This window comes from Vanessa cardui, chromosome 21 (genome assembly GCF_905220365.1).
Source record: "Vanessa cardui chromosome 21, ilVanCard2.1, whole genome shotgun sequence".
Classification (NCBI taxonomy): Eukaryota; Metazoa; Arthropoda; class Insecta; order Lepidoptera; family Nymphalidae; genus Vanessa; species Vanessa cardui.
Genome location: NC_061143.1, coordinates 4,566,764 through 4,588,631, shown reverse-complemented (window position 1 = coordinate 4,588,631; position 21,868 = coordinate 4,566,764). Strand labels below are relative to the sequence as shown.

General features: G+C 34.4%; 1 protein-coding gene across 11 annotated transcripts in view; it reads left to right on the top strand.

Annotated features, from left to right (window-relative positions):
- The window catches only part of LOC124538776 (tight junction protein ZO-2-like), a 120,068-nt gene extending 111,859 nt beyond the window's left edge, over nucleotides 1–8,209 (top strand). For 6 of the 11 annotated variants that reach the window (XM_047115962.1, XM_047115961.1, XM_047115963.1 and 3 more), the window contains 6 exons: nucleotides 156–312; nucleotides 1,191–1,271; nucleotides 2,173–2,272; nucleotides 2,662–2,737; nucleotides 3,624–6,085; nucleotides 7,200–8,209. In XM_047115962.1, coding sequence (XP_046971918.1) covers nucleotides 156–312; nucleotides 1,191–1,271; nucleotides 2,173–2,272; nucleotides 2,662–2,737; nucleotides 3,624–6,085; nucleotides 7,200–7,423 — 3,100 coding nt within the window. In that variant the 3' untranslated portion in view covers nucleotides 7,424–8,209. Of the gene's footprint in view, nucleotides 1–155; nucleotides 313–1,190; nucleotides 1,272–2,172; nucleotides 2,273–2,661; nucleotides 2,738–3,623; nucleotides 6,086–6,529; nucleotides 6,615–7,199 lie in introns of all 11 variants that reach the window. The other 5 variants (XR_006966996.1, XR_006966995.1, XM_047115968.1 and 2 more) reach the window with 5 other exon arrangements.
- Nucleotides 8,210–21,868: the final 13,659 nt, after the last annotated feature.

Sequence of the window (21,868 nt, the reverse complement as noted above, 5' to 3'; positions counted from 1 at the left end):
TTGGTATTTACCCAAACGAGCTCATTTTAAAACTCAAACAATAACAAAGCTCCTCTTTTTACTTAGAGTTCTTTCTAAACTGCTCCTTTCTCCAATAAAATCTTAAAAAGGGACAAAATAATATAAGTTTTTTTTTTAATTATTTGTCCTGTTAGCGCGCGCACGAACTCTGCTTCCCAAGCGGACTACAGCGGTCGAGCGCCGCCCTACAAACCGGTACCACCGCCAAAGCCCAAGCACTACCGTCCGCCCGATCAACCCCACCAACAGCTACCACCACACCAGACACACCAGCCGCATCCGCGCAACGGGGTAAGTACCATTACAATACTTTTATATGTATTATAACTGCTACCTAGTAACAGTCACAGAATCCGATGTGATGCTGAAAAATAGTGGAAGATTTTTTTAATTAAATAATTTCCAAGGTCCTATTTCTAAAATAATTTATAACATATTATAACAATTGAGTAAATTGCAATCAAGGATCCTCTTTAACTTTTTCTTTTCTGCATCACTAAGGCTGAAGCTCTTCAAAATGAGGCCATAACCGATTTTTATGTGCATCTATCGTCCCATAATCACTGAGACAAATATCGGCATATGCTATTCATATAAAACATTACTAAAAATAAGCTATTTGAAATATTAATAGTATATATTGAATTGTTCTAATCGTATACAAATGCTAACATACTTCATAAAAGCGATGAAAACAGTAACATATGGTTGAATAGACATATGCGTGAAAATGTGTTACGTAAATAAGTCTGGATTGTGGTGAGACTAGATGATATGGTCACCACGATGTGGAGACGGTACGCATTGTATAGTAAGACACAAATTAGATGTAGCATCGGAAAATGCAATGGAATGAAAATAAAACCGATTAATGCCGATTTACACAACCAATAGAAATAGCTCCCTATCGCGCCATTCGACGCTATTCGTTGCTATAGATTCACGCGTCAGAGAAAGCAAGTGCATTTTAATCGACGCGTCAAATTGACGAATATATTAAGGTCATATGATATTACATGTTATTACGTTTTGCAAAGATTAAATTCGCGTGAGAAATAAATATTGATGATTTGGGATAGCGTACTTAATTCGGATGTGATCGGTTTTACGAATTTTGCCGATGCGACATCTAAGTTGTGTCGTACTATATATTCCTGTCGTGCCCGCAGAGCGCGGAGGCGGCGCCGCACTACTCGCACGCGCACTCACACTCGCAGCCGCACCGCGCGCCGCACCACGCCTACCACCAGGTGAGCTGACCCCCCCCCCCCAGCTAGCTTGTATTCTTCCATATGATAATGAGGAAGCCGGTGCAAGTACATGTCCAAGGAGGCTCGAGCTACTCGCATTCTACTGTACATTGACACGAACACTAGAGCTGAAGCGTGAGTAAGCCAGTGGAAATACATGCACTAAATTCCCAAGGTTGGGGGCGCATCGGTGATGTAAGGAATGGTTAAATTTTCACTCCACAAGTAGACATTAATAGTCACTTATATCCAGCCACGTTTGCCTGTCCAAAGGTCAGGACGTCCTTTACAAAAAAAAATGATATACAGTGAAACTTGGTTAAGTGGGACCTGGATAAGTGAAATACCTCCATAACTGGAACTCATGCTGCGGTCCTATCAATTTGTCATTGAACTACCTCTGTTAGTGGGACGAAGAAAATCTCTATAACTGGGATTTGTTAGTGTAGTTATAAAATAGCACTATCGACCCACTCCGGCTTCGCACGTGTGCAATGCCGATACTTAATATACTACAGAATATCTTTATCTCTTGAACCAATCTATCTATTAAAGAAACCGCTTCAAAATCCGTTGTGTAATTTTAAAGATCTAACCATATATAGGGACACACAGCGGTAAGGACTTTGTTTTATACTATGTATCGACTTCCGTGATCAAGTAGTGTGTACACTGGTTTTCATGGGTACGCCACTCCGAGGTCCTGGGTTCGATTCCCGGCCGATGTAGAAAATTTATTAGTTTTCTATGTTGTCTTGGGTCTGGGTATTTGTGGTACCGTCGCTACATCTGATTTTCCATAACACAAGTGATTTAGCTGCTTCCATTGGGATCAGAGAAATGTATGTGATGTTGTCCAATATTTATGTAATGATGATTAACGTTGAAATAATGGTCTCAGCAAAACATGTACGGGTCCGGTATGGGCGCGCAGTCTCCGCCGTACGCCGGCCCGCCGCCGCACCGCGCCATCAACTTGCCGCACAACCCGCATCTCATAGGTAACATTCGGACAATGCCATTACGACCTTATGGTCGATTCAGGTCATGAAGTCAATTTTTTCCTGCCAGAGAAAGTTGCATAGAAGTTTTTATGGTATGTCTTAATACATAAGTGCTTTTAGTCACTGAATGGACATCAGGCTCATGTTCAATGGCTTTTAATATTGTGTTATCCTCAAAAAATTGGATTGCTATATATAATTTTTTTAATCTCGTCTAGGAATGGGGTCATAAATAAAAAATGGCCAAAACTAAAAATTCAATAGTTGATTATCACAAAATGAGCTTTAAGAATTAATACTTATGAAATACATATTAACAAAAAATAATTTGTTGTCTAATTTAACGTTAAATAAAAGTCAATCCTCAGATCCATGAATATTTTCAGATTTAGCTGGCAGTCGAGAACAGCGAGGGTCGGCATTCGAGTTGTATAGAAAACCTCAGCACATGCACAATTTGAGGTAACATATGAGTTTCCATATCGCATTCGTCATTGCACCAAATAGTTAAAGAATTTTGAGTAACACACCATTTTTATTAGCAATCAAATTGTTTCAATTGAACAAATTAATATATAAAGATAAAGTCAGTATTTTGTTGATCTAGTCATGCATGTTCCCGATTCATAGTTAAGGAACTCTATAAAATCTCTTTTATCCAAGCCCCTGTACAATTTGCTCTAACATGCAAACACCGATCGCTTCACAACGACTAACAATGTCTTGTTGGGCCACAGTATTAGTTATGGTATCGTATGTGGTTATTAAATTATAAATATTATGTATCTGTAACATATTATATCCTATATCGGGGCGTTTTCGATTGTTATTTATTCAATAACGTATGTTAATCAAGTAGTACGTTTGACGAAACTATTGGCAGTGCGTGTCTGCATTTTAGTGCAATTGTTGATTTCTTCCAAGCATATTGAACTAATTTGTCAAATTCTTTATCTTCTATGTAGATCTCTTAAAGTATATTTAAAAAATCTATCATTTGTATCTCCTTGACTATAATATATTAGATTCTCTATGTATTTCTGGTATATAATTATATATTGGATATTATTTAAAAACTTTATTTTGTAATTTTTATTATTTGTGTCTAACATTATTTTAGGACATTTATTTCAATATGCTTTTAGTAGAAACACGAAATTCATCATTTATAAAATATCATTGTCAGTAGGGACATTTCAGACTATTCAATATTATTCGGTAACTGAAAAGAGATTAGTATCATTGTATATATTACTTAATATGTATCTAGTATTGAACTATCTGAGGTGTCCTTATATAAATATCATTGAGTAACTAAGACGGTGTTTTTGGTTGTGGGTTTCCGCAGCTCATCCGATGCCATGAACTCCAGTGTGGAGCCAGACGAAACATTTTCACCAAAAACTAAAAAGAAATTATCTAAAAAGCCATCCTTCATTAAAAACGCCGTACTCGATTTATTCCGTTCGAAATCGAAAAACTCACAGAAAGTTTGTCGACAGAAGTCGTTGTGTGAGAATGACTTGCAACAGAGATACGCACAGCAAATGCCCATGCTGAGACGAGAGAAGTCTGATCTCGGTGACATCCACGTCAGGAACACTCAGATCAGGAACAAAATGTTGCAACGTAGCAATTCGTCCTCGTGTGAGAAGCCCGTCTTAAAACCGATATTAAAAAGGCAAAGCTCGTTCTGTGACGATAGAAACGGTTCAATTTACACCGTTAGAGATTACGAAACCAAAACTATCGTCAAAAACTTAAGGAGACAGAACTCCATGTGTGAAATAGAAACTGAACCTAAAGTTACCCCTCTGCTTCGTAGACAGAACTCTCTCATAGAATATAACAGGAGAGGTGTCTATGGACAGTCTTCCAGCTTTAATATGATTACCAAAATAGATCCTATTTACCAAAGACAGCAGCAAATAAAGCACGAACCATTTTATCCTACTCAACCTCTACCTCCAGAACCAATTTACCAAAGCAAAGAACATATTGTTTATGATCCGATTCCTAAACCAAGAAGGACGTACGCTTCATTGTATGATACTTCTAGCGAAAATCCCTACGCTAGCAGATCAGAGATCTCGAATCAAAGCTTTGAAAATCCGTATGGGAACCGTGAAACACTATCGATGCCTCTATTAGATTCCCCTTACGCAACAAGAGCTGAATGCGTGAGGGAAGATCCTTATGCGAATAAAAGCGAGATAGCAGAAAACGCATATATGATGACACAAGATATTCCAAGAAAACAAGACCCTCTGTACGCAGAATCGCAATATACTAGCAAGGAACAAATGTTAAGGAATAGAATGACATCCGAAAGTCCCTATGCAACGAAAGAAGACATGCTCCGTCAGAGATTCTCAGAATCTCCATACAATACAAAAGAAGATATGCTAAAACAAAGATTGGATGGTTCATTAACTAAAGAACCTATTTATGGTAAAAGGACATATGAACCACCTCCAAGTACATCTTGGTCTGAAAATTCTTATGCTATTCGACCGGATAGAAGGCTTCAGACACCAGTTAATTATCCTGGAAGAATGTCGCCTATGAGCAAATGTATGAGTGAACCTCCTTATGCTAGTAGAACGGAAATGATGGCAAGAATTAATCAAACAGAATCGCCTTACGCTACTCGATCTGAAGTCAAATCTAGTTGTTCTGATAACCATTATAACACTACGAACGACAGTTTAGATTACACGCAGAATATAAGACCTGCATCAGCAGAATGTACCTATGTTTCTAGACAGGAAATACTATCACAAAAAGCTGCTTTATTGGCAAACAAAGAATCAACTTACGGAAGTAAGTTAGAGGAAAAACTAGAGATTATAAAACAAAGAAATCAAGCAAAAAAAGAAAAGATTTATCAGACAAGACTAGAAGCAAGTGATAGCGATTCTTTAAAAAGCAGAGAGCCATTGTATGTATCGAAGAGGGACCTGAAAGATAGTGTTATATACGAATCACATCAAGAAGCTAAAGAAGTACCATTACCTTTGAGCCAAGAAGGCAGTGCAAGAAGTAGTCCCTATGAACTTAGCGATGCCAATCATTTATCGCGCCGAGAACCATTATACCAAACGCCAGCGGAGGCTCTAACTGGTGAATCTGATACATTCCAGGAAATAGATTTCTCTAAATTAAGATTAACAGAGTCTCAAACAGACTCCGAAAAAGAAAAATCAAAGAGTTTGGAAAGTAAAATATTGAAAGGTGAACCTCTGTATTCACCGAGGTTGCATGGTAAGGCTGACCATATATCTAACGCTCTAAAAGTGACGACTTCGCCAGTGCCTTACGAATCTTCAACATCAATGGAGACGCATTATGCCTCAGAATGTAGTATGAACTTCGAAAACAAGCCTCAAAGTACCCCATACACATCTCAAGATTTAAACGACCGTTCGTTAAAAACAAATCGGACGGTCACGTTTTGCGAACGTATCATCGAAAAAAGTCCGGAAAGCAGTCAAGATAATTCAGAAAATGCATCCTCAAGTAGAAATGAAACGACTGTTATAAATAATGACACAACAGTCCTCAAAGCCGATGTGTCAGAGGACAATGAATCCGGCAATAAAACCAATGAAGTGGAACCAGATGGACCTCACACGACCTGGGGGGTGTTTGACAGTGACGGTGGTATACTAGAAGACAGGCATTGGGGCGTATCTCTGATCATTCCACCAAAAGCTATCGCTCCAGGAATAAAACAAAAAATCTATTTTACCGTGTCTGATCCGCGACTGAGCCAACGCGTGGGGGGACCTCCCATCGATATGGATAACGGTAATGCTTTTATAACGAAGCACGCGATGAATGTAGTATCGTAGACTGCACTTACTAATTGGCAATTAACGTTTGCGAATGAAATGAAAATTAAAATTTGGGAGCAACAGTGGGTGTTATTGGAAATGTGATAGAATGTTTTTTTTTTGAACGAAAATACTTTTTATTTCTGTATTTGATTCGATATTTTTTTTTCATAATATATCTATTGCATGTATATGGCATGGTTATATCTATTAGAAACAAACATTAGCGCCTAATCTTCTCCTAAAATATAAGATGATCAAAACATACATCACAAGCACATTTCAATTCATTAACCATTAAAAATGAAACACTTCCATTTTAAATATAAATATCGATCCATTTTCATAATTTTCATTTTTACACGTTCGATTACGTCATAACTAACACTGGGTAAAACATTTGGTTATTTTTGCGCAGTTACTACCACTCAATACACTCGTACTTAACGATTGACCAGAGGAGAAGAAGACAATGCTACGTACATCCGACAATGTGATCGTAGGTTTGAACAATAATTTGCAAACATTTGTGCACTGTATATTTGGAAAAACACATCATACGTTTTTGCCTCGACTGATTTGTGTTTGGTCATATTCTTGTTTCTCTGTCAGTCCTGAATTTTGCAGAATTTGTTCCGTTTATGAGGTATTTGGTGTTATTTGTTTGGTGCCTGGTGTCATCATGAATTGTTTATCATTATGTTTTTCGCTTTGCTTGTCTAACACTATGCACTAATGTGTTGCGATTTGTGTTTGTGTGTTCCGTTTTTGTCAATCCCATTTTTTCTATAATCTTATAATTTATTTAATTCCCACCTTTCAAGTTTACTTTATGTCACAGTATTTTAAATATTGCACAGTTTTCTTTCAATCCTCTTAATTAATTATACGACAGCACTTAACTTTATTACGAAATTCAACCAATGTATTGCACGTTGTCTCAATAAAGTGATTCATAAAATTAATTTTGAAGTAAAATCTATCATTTTCACGTAGATAGTTTTATTATTTCTACATTCAAGCACAGTTTTTCTATGCTTCAATCGTATAAATGTAATCCTTAAATGTAACTTGAGTTTTAATGACAGGTGAAGCAATGCTGTCCCCACTAGTGATGTGCGGTCCGCAAGGTCTAGTGTTTCTAAAGCCAGTGACACTGCGGCTGCCGCACTGCGCCAACGCCGTCCCATCACTAGGGCTCACGATCAAGGCCACGGACACCGAAGCGCACCTCAGCACGGACTGGGATCAGATACATCTGCCAGCGACTACAACTCTCAACACGGTCGCGGTCAAAGTTGACCACTTTTAGGAATCTTCAAATTGTATACCAAATGATTACTTGGTATTGCCGCCTTTAATGAATGTGTTGCAATAAAAAAAAATCTAAGTGATTTTGAAAGGTTGCATATGAATGATTTGTTTTAGTACCTTTTTCGTTTATCATTTATTAAGACAAATAAAATATGCGTTCCATTTTGCTACCAAGATAGTAGTCTAAATAAAACCAAAATAGTGTCAAGTTTTTTTTTCTTTTAAAATTATTCGCCCACCTGTTTTGTAACTTTAAATATTTTTTTCATAACGATAATGTAAGTATGTGGTGCTAGACAGTGACAATTAAAAGAAATATCTAAGAATGTGCATATCGATACGAATCTCCTTAACGGATTTGTAACAGTAAGTTACTAATTAATAAAAAAAATGTATTGATTATTTAATTAAAATGCCTTACGTAATCTAGAATACCTATAATTTAAGATTTATTATGTTCATATTGTTATTTTAAAATTAGAATTAATTTTATAATAAAAACGAAATGTCGTGCACAGACTAAAAATTCGAATAAGTAATTGGCTTCCGCAGATAAAAAATGGATTTAGTTACATTATTGTTTTTGATATTAAATAAAAGATAATTTTAATGTTACTTTTAATTTTGTAACTTTGGCCTTCGTGGCATAGTCATATACCTATGTTATGTATGCGTAGACATTAAGAGTGCGTAAGCGAACGACTGTATGTATATTTTATTGTTACTAGTAATTCGCTGATTTACCTTGATTCGGTTATTAAATTTGTATCTAATAAAATTAAAATAGTGTTTTATTTTTGAATTTAGAACTATTTCCTCGATCTGGAAGGTACATCATAATGTATATCGTCAATAGCAATAGTATATATCGTTGATTTCCGGTTCGAGTGAGCCGGTGTCATTACAAGAACATAAAATCTCAGTTCTAAAGTTGGTGACGCAGTGATACAAGGAACGATCAATAAATTTCTAACAGTACCAATATTTTTAGAGAGTGACCATTTACCATCAGGTGGGCTATATGTTGATTCGTCTGTTTTATTTATGGAATGTCTATTGATTGGTCAATATCCAAGCTAATCAATGGAAAATTCTTCGAATTATCGATTTACTTCGTTCGAATTAATATGCTCGTATCATAATGAGATTTCCAGTCGGTAGAGCAGTACTCTAAGACACACTAAGGGGTTACACAGAATAATTTTATTAGACTCTACTATTGCGCGTAACGTACCCTAACATAATGCATTATTATTGATAGCTCATTAAAACAGTAATTTCGTAGAACGCTTTTACAGCGAAAGAAACGAATGATAAAAAATGAAACACATTTTTATTTGTTTCCTATTCATCGTTTAAATAAAGCTGAATGTATAAACAATTTTCTTTTTGAGGTCTGTTCGTAACGCTAAAAAAAATTAATATCATAAGAAATAACTAATTATGTTTGTTGACTTTATTCGTACCGTAAAAAAATAAAAACATTCAGCAATAACTAATTTGACATTTCACTTAAACTTACTTATTTTTATAAATTATCTATGGCTTTCGTTATATAAACGATAGAGTATAAATCTAGGAACGATTTAAAACCTAGACTTGGGAAACGTATTTAATTCGAATGACGGTACAATAATTCAGTTCTGAGCAAGAGCTCTCGACGTTGATCTCACTCGGTCCATTTTGATGAGTTCAATACCGTCATTATAACAACAAAAGTGCATTGTTTAGTTTCTTTAACGATAGTTGTTAGAGTTTCATGACAACATTGAGAATCAAAATATATTTCACTAGTATTCGCCCTAGGCTTCTCTCGCGTTTCAGTGTTGGTTGTCATATTTTAGGCAAAAAAGTAGCCCTTGCCCTTTCTTGGGCCATCTTATATATTTTTGGGGAGTAATAAGAATTACGCATATACTGCCCCCTATTTTTATTATATATATATTTGCGGGATAAAATAAGGGATAATAGTAGCCTCCAATCTCTAATTTCAGTTATACAAACTTTCACCCCCTATTTTATCCCCTTAAGGGTGGAATTTCTCAAAATCCTTTCTTAGCGGATGCCCACGTCATAACAACTAACTGCATGCCAAATTTCAGCCCGATCCGTCCAATGGTTTTGTCTGTGCGTTGATAGGTCACTATGTCAGTCAATCAGACCTTTAAGTTATACTATATATTTAGGTTCAAGTAAGCTCTATGAAGCAGAAGCATTAGCATACAAGATTATATTGATTTATACGCAATGGTTAGTCCTATATGCCGCACAAGTAAAAAACAATATTAAAGTAGATCCTGGTAATTTAAAAGATTAATAGTAAAGAAAATAATTAAGAATACAATTTACGGAGAATGCGAACTTCGTGTTGGCAAATACAGGCATTATGGTAATACATCAAGACACGTTATAAAGGTATCTCCAATTACATTTGATCGTTCAGAGACAATCTTCTATGTATCACAAGATTTGAATATTCTATGCAATCCTGACTAGTTGTGAAATATTTAATATTTATTGAAATACGTGTGAAGTTATTTGACCCTAAGGGACCATACAGTCTACTGTACCTACCTGCAACATCATGATTATTTATGTTTTAAGCTACAATACTAGGGTCAATATACGAATTGTAATTTTAAAATAGGTAATATAAATTAAAATTTCCATAACATTGAGGGTTAGATAGACACGTTTTTTCATATAACATAATCCTTTTCATAAACACAAATTAGTCATATGAAAATTCAGCCGTATGAATATTTAAAAAAAAATTGTTGAGTTCATTTTTGAGATTTTCTGTGAAGTTATCTTTCACTTGGGTTATATTATATAAAAACTTTTTTTTACAACTAAGCGAAGTTTAATGAAACAAATAATGTTAAACGCTGTACGGTGTAAAGCAACAGCCTGTAAATATCCCACTGCTGGACTAAGGCATCCTCTTACATTAAGGCGAGGGTTTGGAACATATTCCACCACGCTGTTCCAATGCGGGTTGGTAGAATGCACATGTGGCAGAAAATCGATGAAATTAGACACATGCAGGTTTCCTCACGATGTTTTCCTTCACCGCCGAGCACGAGATGAATTATAAACACAAATTAAGCCCATATATATAGTGATGCTTGCCTTCAAACCACTGGGCTATCTCAGCTCATGAATGGTGTTAAGAAATTATAATGTTAAACGATGTCTATGAATAATGTTGCCTTAATAAATTAAAACAAAATTATACTTTTAAACATAGCCACAGTTCGACAATAACATATCTTTGTAATTTCATACTATCATTTTAAATTGTAATCATCATTCATGCTTATTTTAATAACATTCTAGCGTATAAGAAACACACTGGGGTCTAACATTAACACATTTTCGATTACAAATCGCGATTTAGTAATCACGATCATCGTGAGATAGCGGAGGATCATTATTTCTGACAGTGTGCAAGTGTCAGTGATTACTCAGGAAGGTACTACGGTCGACGTCGTAGAACATAGTCTAAGTCATTTTATCACATATAGACGAGCTTTGTGATAACCACATTGGCGATAGTTGGTACTATGGAAACGTGGCGGTTGGTTAGGTTAGTAGGAACCTTGGCTGCCAATGTTGGCGATAAGCACATTTTTATACATCTGATAATTGCTCATCTATAGCATGTCTTATCGACGGGTTTCGTTTACTATAATTGACTTGAGCAATATGATATTCATGGCATTTCCATTTCTAGCTTGTCCACCATGGAATCCATTTAAGACACATTCCTTTAACCGAATATAAAGAGGGTCAAATTTTCGTGCTTTTTTTTCGTTTATTTAATTTCCATCTTTATATTAATTTCTACACAGTATAAAACAATCTAAATTAACTCAATTTCATCATTTTTAATTATTAAGTTATGTCTGGGTAAGTTATGGTGGTTTGACCACCAACCTCTGAGCCAAGAAAATGTTGTGGTGATCTTTTTTAGAGCCACCATTTAACCAAATCTTAGCAACCAATTTATCGTTACTCAACTAAACATTTTTTTCTTAAGGAATATGATTACAAAAAACAGCTTCAAGTGCCTCTATAATGTTCTCCATAGCCAAATAATAGTATATTAGTATAGTACATTATTATCGAAATAATATGAACTTATTATCTATATTACGAAAGCAATATTACTGCTAATTTTTTTTTATAAAAAATATTGTTATTTACAATGACTTCGATTGAAATACAATGACCGGCTCAAGAAATGTAAACCTGGTCCCACGATATGTCGAACATTAATTGAGTTGAGCATTTGTACACCCAGTAGGTCATTCTTTCATTGTTAATGTTTTTTTTTACACTCAAACACGAGGAACTTTAAACTTTTTATGAAATACTTAAGTTGAATAAAATTCTTACAATAACAAAAGCAAATCTATCATAATAAGGTACAAATTCAAACAAAACGTATTTTAATCAAAATTTTCACTGTTTCGTTATGAAAAGCAAATGGTACGGAATAACTGTAGTTGTTCTTCTAAAATAATTAGGTCAATGTTTGAAACATCTGCAAAATCGTTAAAAAGTAGTGAAATTGTCTATGTCTTAATCTTTTTATCGGTGTTTAGTTCTAGCTCTCTAAGATCCAGCATATTGTCCAATACGCCAAAGGGCGATATTTGAGTACCATCTATGCCGAATAACCTATCATGAAATCTTTAATCAATATGCTTTAAATCTAAGCATCTGTGTCTTAAAAGTATTATTTCAATGAGAAACAAAATAAATAAAGATTTAACCTGTTAATTTCCCACAGCTTCGCAAAAAAATCCTATCCGTTTTGAGGAGAATGTAAGGAAGTTTACCCACAAGTTTACAAGTATTAATTCCAAGCTTTTTAATCGTTTGTATAACGTTATGACCAAAGTCAATAGGACTATGTAAAATAGTATTAAAGTATATATTTCCTAGCTCGTTGTATTTTATTTACTGATTGTTAGAACTAGAATATGGCCATTATGCTATTGTAAGGTAAAGGTGTTCTTAGAAACAATAAACTTTCAAAGTTTAATTTCACCGAAACACGACCAGACGATCTTTCTCCCTCTTTCCCTCCTTTCTATTTGTTATTTATAGGGTTTAATATAACATTTTTTTTAGTGGTATTCCAAGATAAATTTGTTATTTTTATTTTATATTATTAGCCGCCCGGATACGCTCGTGTTAGGCAAAAAAGTAGTGAGTTCAAATTTACTTCATACTAACTTTCATAAAATTCGGTTTAGAAGTTTGGTCGTGAAAGAGCGACAAACAGACAAAGTTACTTTAAAATTAATGATATTAATATAGATTTTCGTTAAAAAGACGCATAAAAACGAATGCAACGCGTTCATAACTAACGCCACTTCGCAATAAAACAAATTATTTTATTATATAAGTGCCAGCGAACACAAACGATACTTTAATAAGGGATTTCCTACCTATCTCCCTGTGTCATAGGTGAGTTTCGCTTCGTGCGTTGACGTGACTGTAATTTTGAAACAGCCTAACGGTCTGCTATTGGTAAATTTTTAACCGACTGACCAGATGTATTTAATTTAGACATTCAAGTCTCGTCTGGTATCTTAATACGAATCGCATATTTCTGTCGTTTACGTATATGTCATCAACGGTCACTCGGTCAAAGTAATTTTGGGCAATTGTTGCATTATGATCTTAGTTGACAAAATATAATTAGATATGACTTATTGTTACATAATTGTATGCGAGGACGTCGTTGGATTAGTGGTAGATCTGGAGGTCACGACTTCGAATAACTAAAAAGTTATTCAGACCTATCAAATAATTTGTCTGCATTAGAAAGATTATATTACACATTAGTTTAACAGCCTGTAAATTTCCCACTACTGAGCTAAGGCCCTCCCTTTGAGAAGAAGGCTTGGAACATATTCCACGACGCTGTTCCAATGCTAGTTGGAATACACATGTGGTAGAATTTCGTTGGTATTAAGTTTCCTCACGATGTTTACCTTCACCGCCAAGCACGAGATAAGTAATTAACACAAATGAAGCTCATGAATGTTCAGTGGTGCTTGTCATGCTTGGAACGCGTAATCATCGGTTAAGATGCACGCGTTTTAACCACTGGGCCATCTCTGCTCTTACAGGCTAGCACATAATTTAAAAAACCAAAAAGTTTACTACGCCTACTGAAGAAGACATCATTTACAAAAAAAAAAAAAACAAAAATCAAAGTAGCATGCAAACAGTTATGGCAAAAAATATTTCTTTAATTTATTTTCAAAAGTCATGTGCTTTGTATTTCAATATATGCTTGTTAAAAAATAAATCATATGTTATAAAGGAGCAGATTTGCCTTAATTGTTCTTAATAATTCTATATTTAAAGTAGCTATTGATGTCACGTTAGCATGCGTAAGCGATCCCGTGGCGCCCGCCGAAAGACGGAAAGGGTACCGCTGGTTTTTTAGTGGGTAAACCCAGCATACTTGGGCGCATTCAAATCCAATCCAAAACGCCCCCTGCTTTACATCACGTGGGGGAAGCGCGTAACGCGCTTTTCCAGCGAGTAAAATAAAAGAGTTGCTATTGATGTGTGGCAATAATGTTTTACCCATAAAAAGATCACCTACCAAATTATTAAGTATAACCTATATGAAAACTACATAAATTATAAAGATATCCAATTTTAAAAACTATTTTTTGGTTTCCTCAAGGAATACGAAATTCAAAGTTTATTGTTTCATAATTGGGACTCAAGATATCACAACAATTGAATAACAATTAGCTATAATAGTATATTTTGACAATAATTTAGGCTTTGCACGCATTGTAACACAATAATGCATTATACAACAATGATATCGATTTTTCTCATAAGCTTAAACCTATTATTTAACACGATAAGATGTAAACAAAATGGCGGCATTGGTTCCAATCGATTGTCAGCGTGCGATCGGAAATCGGACGAAAAAAATCGATACAGAGGCAAATATTGTTATTGTTCAATTGTTCTAGTGTAATGTGAGTATATAATCTTGGCCGAATGCCGACGTGTTGAAATATTTCCAGTCTTATTAGCTTAGTGTAATAGGATAACATTGAAAATAGAAAAATAATAGTAGCCGAGAATATTATATTGCTGCTGCATTACGTATTGTGTGTTAACGTTTTATCGGTATAGAATAACATGTTACATGTACGTATACATAGGCGATACGTGCACAAGAAAGGTCGTGGGTTCTAATCCGACCTAATTTTTTTTATATTTTTGTCTACTTTGTTGATATAAATGATATGATGATACGCTTTGCTCTGGAGGACAGTTGTGAACTGATCGTCTATCTATTCTAATATGATCTAATAGATCGATCGATCGTGTGGTTTAGATTTTTTTTCCTTTTTTTTTAAGAACGATTCTATGAACGTTATTTTACGTCTCAACGAAAGCGAAGCACGAACGTTAAAGCCGTAAGAAATCACGCTGAGATTTTATGAACATGATATTAAATTTGTTACATTTTGTTTGCCAATATTTACTTTATTCGGCGATTTTGTCTTTTGCCGATAGTAAAACATTTAAGCTTTTCTGTCCTGCCCTTTCTTTTACAAAAGTAATTTAATTTTTGTAAATTCTTTTAGATTGCATTTGAACACTCCTGTTTGCTGCTAATATTCTCGATTTAACTTACATATAAAAGTAATTTATTTTTAAAATATAGATTGTGTTGTAATTACTTTCATCGTTACGTTAGCAAAGTCAGTGACTTCATAGGTCGAAATGAAATCATTCATTCAGGAACTAGTTCAATGCTTAGAGGTTTGATGGCTGCCCTTTTCAACACGACTTTCGATATTTGCATATGTTGATTTTGAAGCAGTTTAAAATTGAACAAAGATACATATTTAAACTTATATCTTTTTTAATCTATGCAATTTCATGTTACTTACGTATTAACGCCATTGCAAAATATACGGTATGATTTTATTTATTGAACATCATAATTATTTATTTCCTCTATTTATAATTTCTTCCAATAATCATTTTCATCAACTACGTAGTTATAAATTTAACGAACCTATCCCGGTTTAACTTTTATCTTTCTAATATTCTATCGGCCTATAATTCGATATATATATATATATATATATATATATCTATATCTATATATATATATACATATATATATATATATATATATATATATATCATATGATGAGTGGGTGGTACCTACCCAGACGGGCTTGCACAAAGCCCTACCACCAAGAACCGTTTACCGTTATATAGACTACACAGCGTCACACTACGATTGACCTCTAAATTTAAAACAGCTGAAATCACGTGAAGCAGCTAGTGATAAGATTCAGTCAGTGGCGTAGCTATCGTAGGGCAGGGGGTGCAGTGCACTAGGGACCCAGAGTTCAAGGGGCCCTCTAAACTAAACTTTAAGCTTCTGAAGCTAGAAAAACACGAAGCTGCGCACAAGCTTTCTTATTTGGTATCTATAATTTTAATGGGTAATTAGGTATTAGTTAAAGAGGGATGAGAAAAAGGGGGTAAGGGCCCGATTCTTTTTGTATGCACCAGGGCCCTTCCCGACCTAACTACGCAAATGGATTCAGTTATATTTCTCAAATTGAAGACAGATATAAGAAGACATTACTTAATAATTTAAACATGTCGAGTCGAGATGGCCCATTCTTATCCCATCATCTTAACCGATGATTTCGGGTTCAAACTTCAAACCCAGGCAAGCACCACTATATACAGGTACTTAATTTGTGTTTATAATTCATCTCGTGCTCGGCGGTGAAGGAAAACATCGTGAGGAAACCTGCATGTGTCAAATTTCATTGAAATTCTGCCACATGTGCATTCCACCAACCCGCATTGGAACAGCGTCGTGGAATATGTTCCAAGCCCTCTCCTTAATGGAAGAGGAGGCCATTGGCCCAGCAGTGGGAAATTTACAGGCTGTTACTTTAAACATGTCGTTTATAATATAAACTTCAAATACATTACGTAATCTGTTTCATATACATTTAAAACAACATAATATATAATATTATACGATAAAAGAAATATATTCATAGACGAATTGAGAACGACATCATTTAGAAAATAACAAATACATATTATAATAGTAAATATACACGTGAAATAACCCACGTAATAATGTTTAAATACTCCATTACTCCACAGCCCGCCAGCCGATAAAGCCCGCCTCTAACAGCTTTACACGACTTCGTGACCTCTGGCTGCCTCGTGACGTAACTTAACGACATATGTTAGCTCGTCTTGACTTAGGCTGTTAATACAGATGTTTTTTTTTTATTTCAAATATATTACACCGTAAATGTCAAACGTAATTTTATATGAGAATACAGTAAATAGTTTTTGAACCAAAGAGTCTTCAATAATTTTTATTGAAACAAACACTTATAGGAATGAACACTCGTTTTTTTAGTTCGTCTTAGCTAGAACACGACTGTCAAATGAAGAAATTTGACCACAAAATTGTAGGGCAAGGTAGAGTTTATCTGTACCTATTATTCTACAAAAAAAAAACGCTATTCTTAAATCAGACCTTATTTATACACTGGGCCTAAATTTACACCCATTTTGAGGTCATGAGGGATGAAAATATAGTCATTCATTAAAATACTAATCATAGGAACACAAAAAAAATAACTTAATGCAAAACCAATCATAAAATCACGTGACGAGTAACACTTATTTAGTACGAACAGTGTTTTTATTCTTGTCTATTAATTAATTCGTGAGTTAATAAACTAAATTTATTATTCAGTAATACAATACAGATATTCTTTCCGAGAAGGAAGTAAAAGAAGTAGACAGGAGATAATTAAAATTACGACAGACAGACAAATCTACATACGCTTACATTATTATTACGTATTGTATATATTATCTCTATATATGTATATACTTCAAATTTAAAGATGTTTTTAAATATAATCTTTATAACCCACTACACAATGAATCTAATTATTAAGATAAGCTTTGTTTGAAGCGTACCTAAGAGAGTGTTTAATTAGTGCACTTCTCAGAAGATTATATCGCAAGTGTTACACTAATCTATATACATAAAATTTGTACATAATTACACTTATTTCGCGAAACAAATAATCAAATGTTAAGTAAGAAAAAATGAAAAACAAATCAGTTTAAATTCAATTATCATTAAGAATTATAATTATTGCATGCTGATTATTTCGAGAGAGTTAAATGCCCCACCAGACAGAATCGGATAAATTCTTACTATATATACTCATTCAGAATAGTGTTGCACAAAAAGGGTCCAAGTTTTAAGCTCAATCGAAGAAGAAGGGACCTTCGTTCTAGAAAAGAATTGCGTACAGGTTTTATCTTATTTCTTCTCTAAAGTAATGTTGATTTAAATAAAACTAGTTATAACGGATTTTAAAATCCGTTATAACTAGTTTTATTTAAATGTGTAATAATCGCGAAAATTTAAGACAACAGTAATGTTGATGTAGGACTAAATCCTTACATGTGTTAAATTGAATTGAGCCGTATATATAGCTAAGCTGCATCGAAACAGCCTGAGAAGTAAACAACAACAGCCTGTAAATTCCCACTGCTGAACTAAAGGCCTCCTCTAACTTTGAGGAGAAGGTTTGGAACATATTCCACCACGCTGTTCCAATGCTAGTTGGTGGAATACACATGTGGCAGAATTTCTATGGAATTTGTCACATGTAGGTTTCCTCACGGTATTTTCCTTCACCGCTGAGCACGAGATGAATTATAAAGACAAATTAAACACATGAATCAGCGGTGCTTGCCTGGGTTTGAACCCGCAATCATCGGTTAAGATGCACGCGTTCTAACCACTGGGCCATCACGACTCGAGAAGTAAGCAAGCCTTCTTTTCTATCAAGAAAAGAAGCTTCAACTTTAGGATATTCACAAGCTGTTACTTATTTACTGAGAATAAAAGTATTTCCCAATATCAATTCGTCGAGTTGACCTTTTATGCTCAGACGTTCAAAAACGAAATTTCAATTAAAGCTATTTCGATGATTACAATTCCCAAAGCAATTTGTCTTGAGATAATCAATATTAAATTTTTGCGCTGTCATTTTCGTGCAGACGTTTCGTCTGATGCACTTGATTCGATCTTAGGAAATTCGTCTACAAATTTCAATTATTGTAATACTTTAAAGGTAATTTAAACCAATTTGTATCTATAGTTGAAGTATGATTAAAATCATGCGCCATGTCCCATGAGGTCGATATGTTTGCAAAAAGAATTAGGGATTTAAAGAAAAACACTATCACTTAAAACATTAATGAAGATTATGACTTCTACAATCCCTATTTTTTAATTGTGCATAAGTGATTGAAAGAAACGCAGAACGCCAAAAATAATGAAAACAAATACATACGTATTTACAATATACAAGGGAAAAACAAGCGAAGAAACTTAAAGCAAGGCTAAATCACAACAACTAAAACAAATAGAGATGATAGAAAATGAAATCACTATAAGTAAATTATAAGTGATCTATTTTAATGTCAAAAATAGTCTTTAATCTCAAAAGAATAAGCACTTTAGGATCGTTATATTACAGGATTAACATTTTACTTTCGTTTAAAATATAAAAAAAAAACATACATAATGTATATTGTCGACTTTATAGGCTAATAGATAGAATACCTTGATCTCTAACAAATAATGCTGGTTATAAATAGAGCTACTTCCAGCCCAAGTGCTTTATTTATGTCTAGAATTCATCTTGTACTCGACTCTGAATGAAGACATCGTAATTAAACCTACATGTTGCGTCAGATTATGAATTCTGTCACATGTATAACGATTAAGTCGCGCTGAAACATTGGCAACTGGAACAACGCTCATTCATGGGAACAGACATTTCAAGACTGTTCCTTCTTTAATCGAGCGCCCGATGCACGAACTGAGTTATGTGGGATTCTTATCCATTAAAACTATTGTGGTGGCCGCTCTCTGCACGGTTGGCAGAGCCAGGGGTCCACGGGCCTTCTACATTCCAGTGGGCTTCGGGATCAGCTTTGCTTGCTTCTGTGACGGGACTAGTGAATCCTGGGATAAGTTGGTTCTAATAAGCAAACTCTTCCATCTAATAAAATTTGTATGTTTTATGACTATTTATTATATGCTCTATGTTTAATTATATTTTAAATTAAAATAATTAAGCGTAACAATTAAATTAATCATATTTTTAAACAAAAAAACCTATATTAATACCACTGCTGCTAAAGGCATTCGCTCTTTTTAAAAAGGTACCTTGGAGCTTTTTTCATCACGCGGGAATTCTGAATTGTGGTGATTCTGAATAATACATACATAATATAACATATGTGAGAGAGTTGAGATGGCCGAAAGGTGGATGGAGTGGTTAGAACGCATGCATCTTAACCGATGTTTGTGGATTCAATCCCAAACAAGCACCAATAAATTTTCATTTGTTTTATAGAAAAGCATGTGTATAATTTCAATGTTATTTCAATTTCAATTCTGCAACATGTGTGCCAAGGCACAATGGAGCAGCGTGGTGGAATAGACTCCAAACCTTCTCCTCAAAGGGCAAGGAGAATTTGGCACAGCAGTCTGAAATTGACAGGTTGTTACTGTACATATATGTGGCTGATTCAGTGCAATCTTTACCACGATGTTTTTGGTTAGAGTTTATTTGTAATCGCGATCATCATTTGATTTCAACTTATTAAGCCAACTTATTAATTTTTTGAGCTGATATGGCCCAGTGGTTACAACGCGTGCATCTTTACCGATGATATCGGGTTCAAACTCAGGCAAGCACCACTATATATTTGTGCTTAATTTTTGTTAATAATTCATCTCGTGCTCGGCGGTGCAGGAAAACATTGTGAGGAAACCTGCATGTGTCTAATTTAATTGAAATTCTGCCACATGTGCATTCCATCAACCCGCATTGGAACAGCGTGGTGGAATATGTTCCAAACCCCCTCTTTAATGGGAGAGGAGGCCTTAGATTAGCAGTGGGAAATTTACAGGCTGTTACTTTACTTTTTTACTTTTTATTAAGCCTACAAAATCATATCAATCGATGCCTCAAGTATATAATAAAATATTTTTGGCCTGAGTGAACTCACAATAATTGCTGCTTGGAATATATCATATACAATTTAGTATTATGTTATAACATTGATGGATATTTTAAATTTGTTTTTTTTTTTAATAGCTGTAATATCGAATTGTGACACAATCCTGTAATGATATGTATACAGTATGGCATTAAATAAATAAACATTTTTTTACATTACAATTACAAGACAAAAACAAGACGTAACAATAACAATTAAACTATATCATTGGTACAGCTAATGTCAGAGTTGAGATGGTATTGCGAAGTCCAAGTCTCGATTTCAGCGCAGTGGATGTAAATAAGTTATTTGAACCTCGTTACCTCCGACGTGACGCGAGACGTGATCTCAAATACGGACAGATTTGTAGCTTCATTATAAATGTTCTTGTATTAGGATAACCATTTTTAATGGCTTATTAGAGACTTGTTTCTTAATTACTCTTTTATTTTTACTTTCTAATTTGTAATTTGTATCTTGTGTTACGAGAGTAACCTCAGCCTTCAATACCGTTTTATGACATTTGATTCTATATAATAATTTATATCACATTATTATTGCATATTATTAATATAGCAGGAGCTATTGAATTAACTTTATTATATACAATTATTATTGTAATTAATTTTATTTTATATGGCATAGCATTTAATACTGGCATGTAACAATATTTCTTATATTAAATATTATTGAGCTGTCATTATAAAACAATTGGACTATAGCGTGGGGATTATAACAAAAGATAGAGACATTGAAGCATCATTGTAAAACGATAATATTATTTTGGCCATCCCGAACTACTAAAATTACACTTGTTATTAACTTTAGTGTAACAGATTTTATTTCCAGGGAGGTTGTTGTCAATGGATCTCAGTGAGATTTTGGATTCCTAGGTTAGTTTTCGGTCAGTATATACATGCTGTAGTACTTTATTCAATTAGGCTTTTACAATCGTCATTTGACAACTATTTCAAGTGAAGCTACCACCGGTTCGGAATGTAGATTCTACCGAGAAGAACTCACAAGAAATAATAATTAGTTACTCTTTTTGGCAGGCTAGGCACGACATCTGCTATAACATCGCAATCGTAGGTTCGATTCGATGTTAATTACTTATTTACTAATTATTACGTAACGCTGGACGTTTCGAGAGTGCATATAAAAAACTATTTAAAAATAAGTATCTATTAAATTGATTTGATTAGATTGCATGAATTCCAAGGCGCTTGCCTCGTCACCATGCTCTGGTTGCAGAGGTTGGTTGAGGCCTCTCGCATTTAAGTAGAGT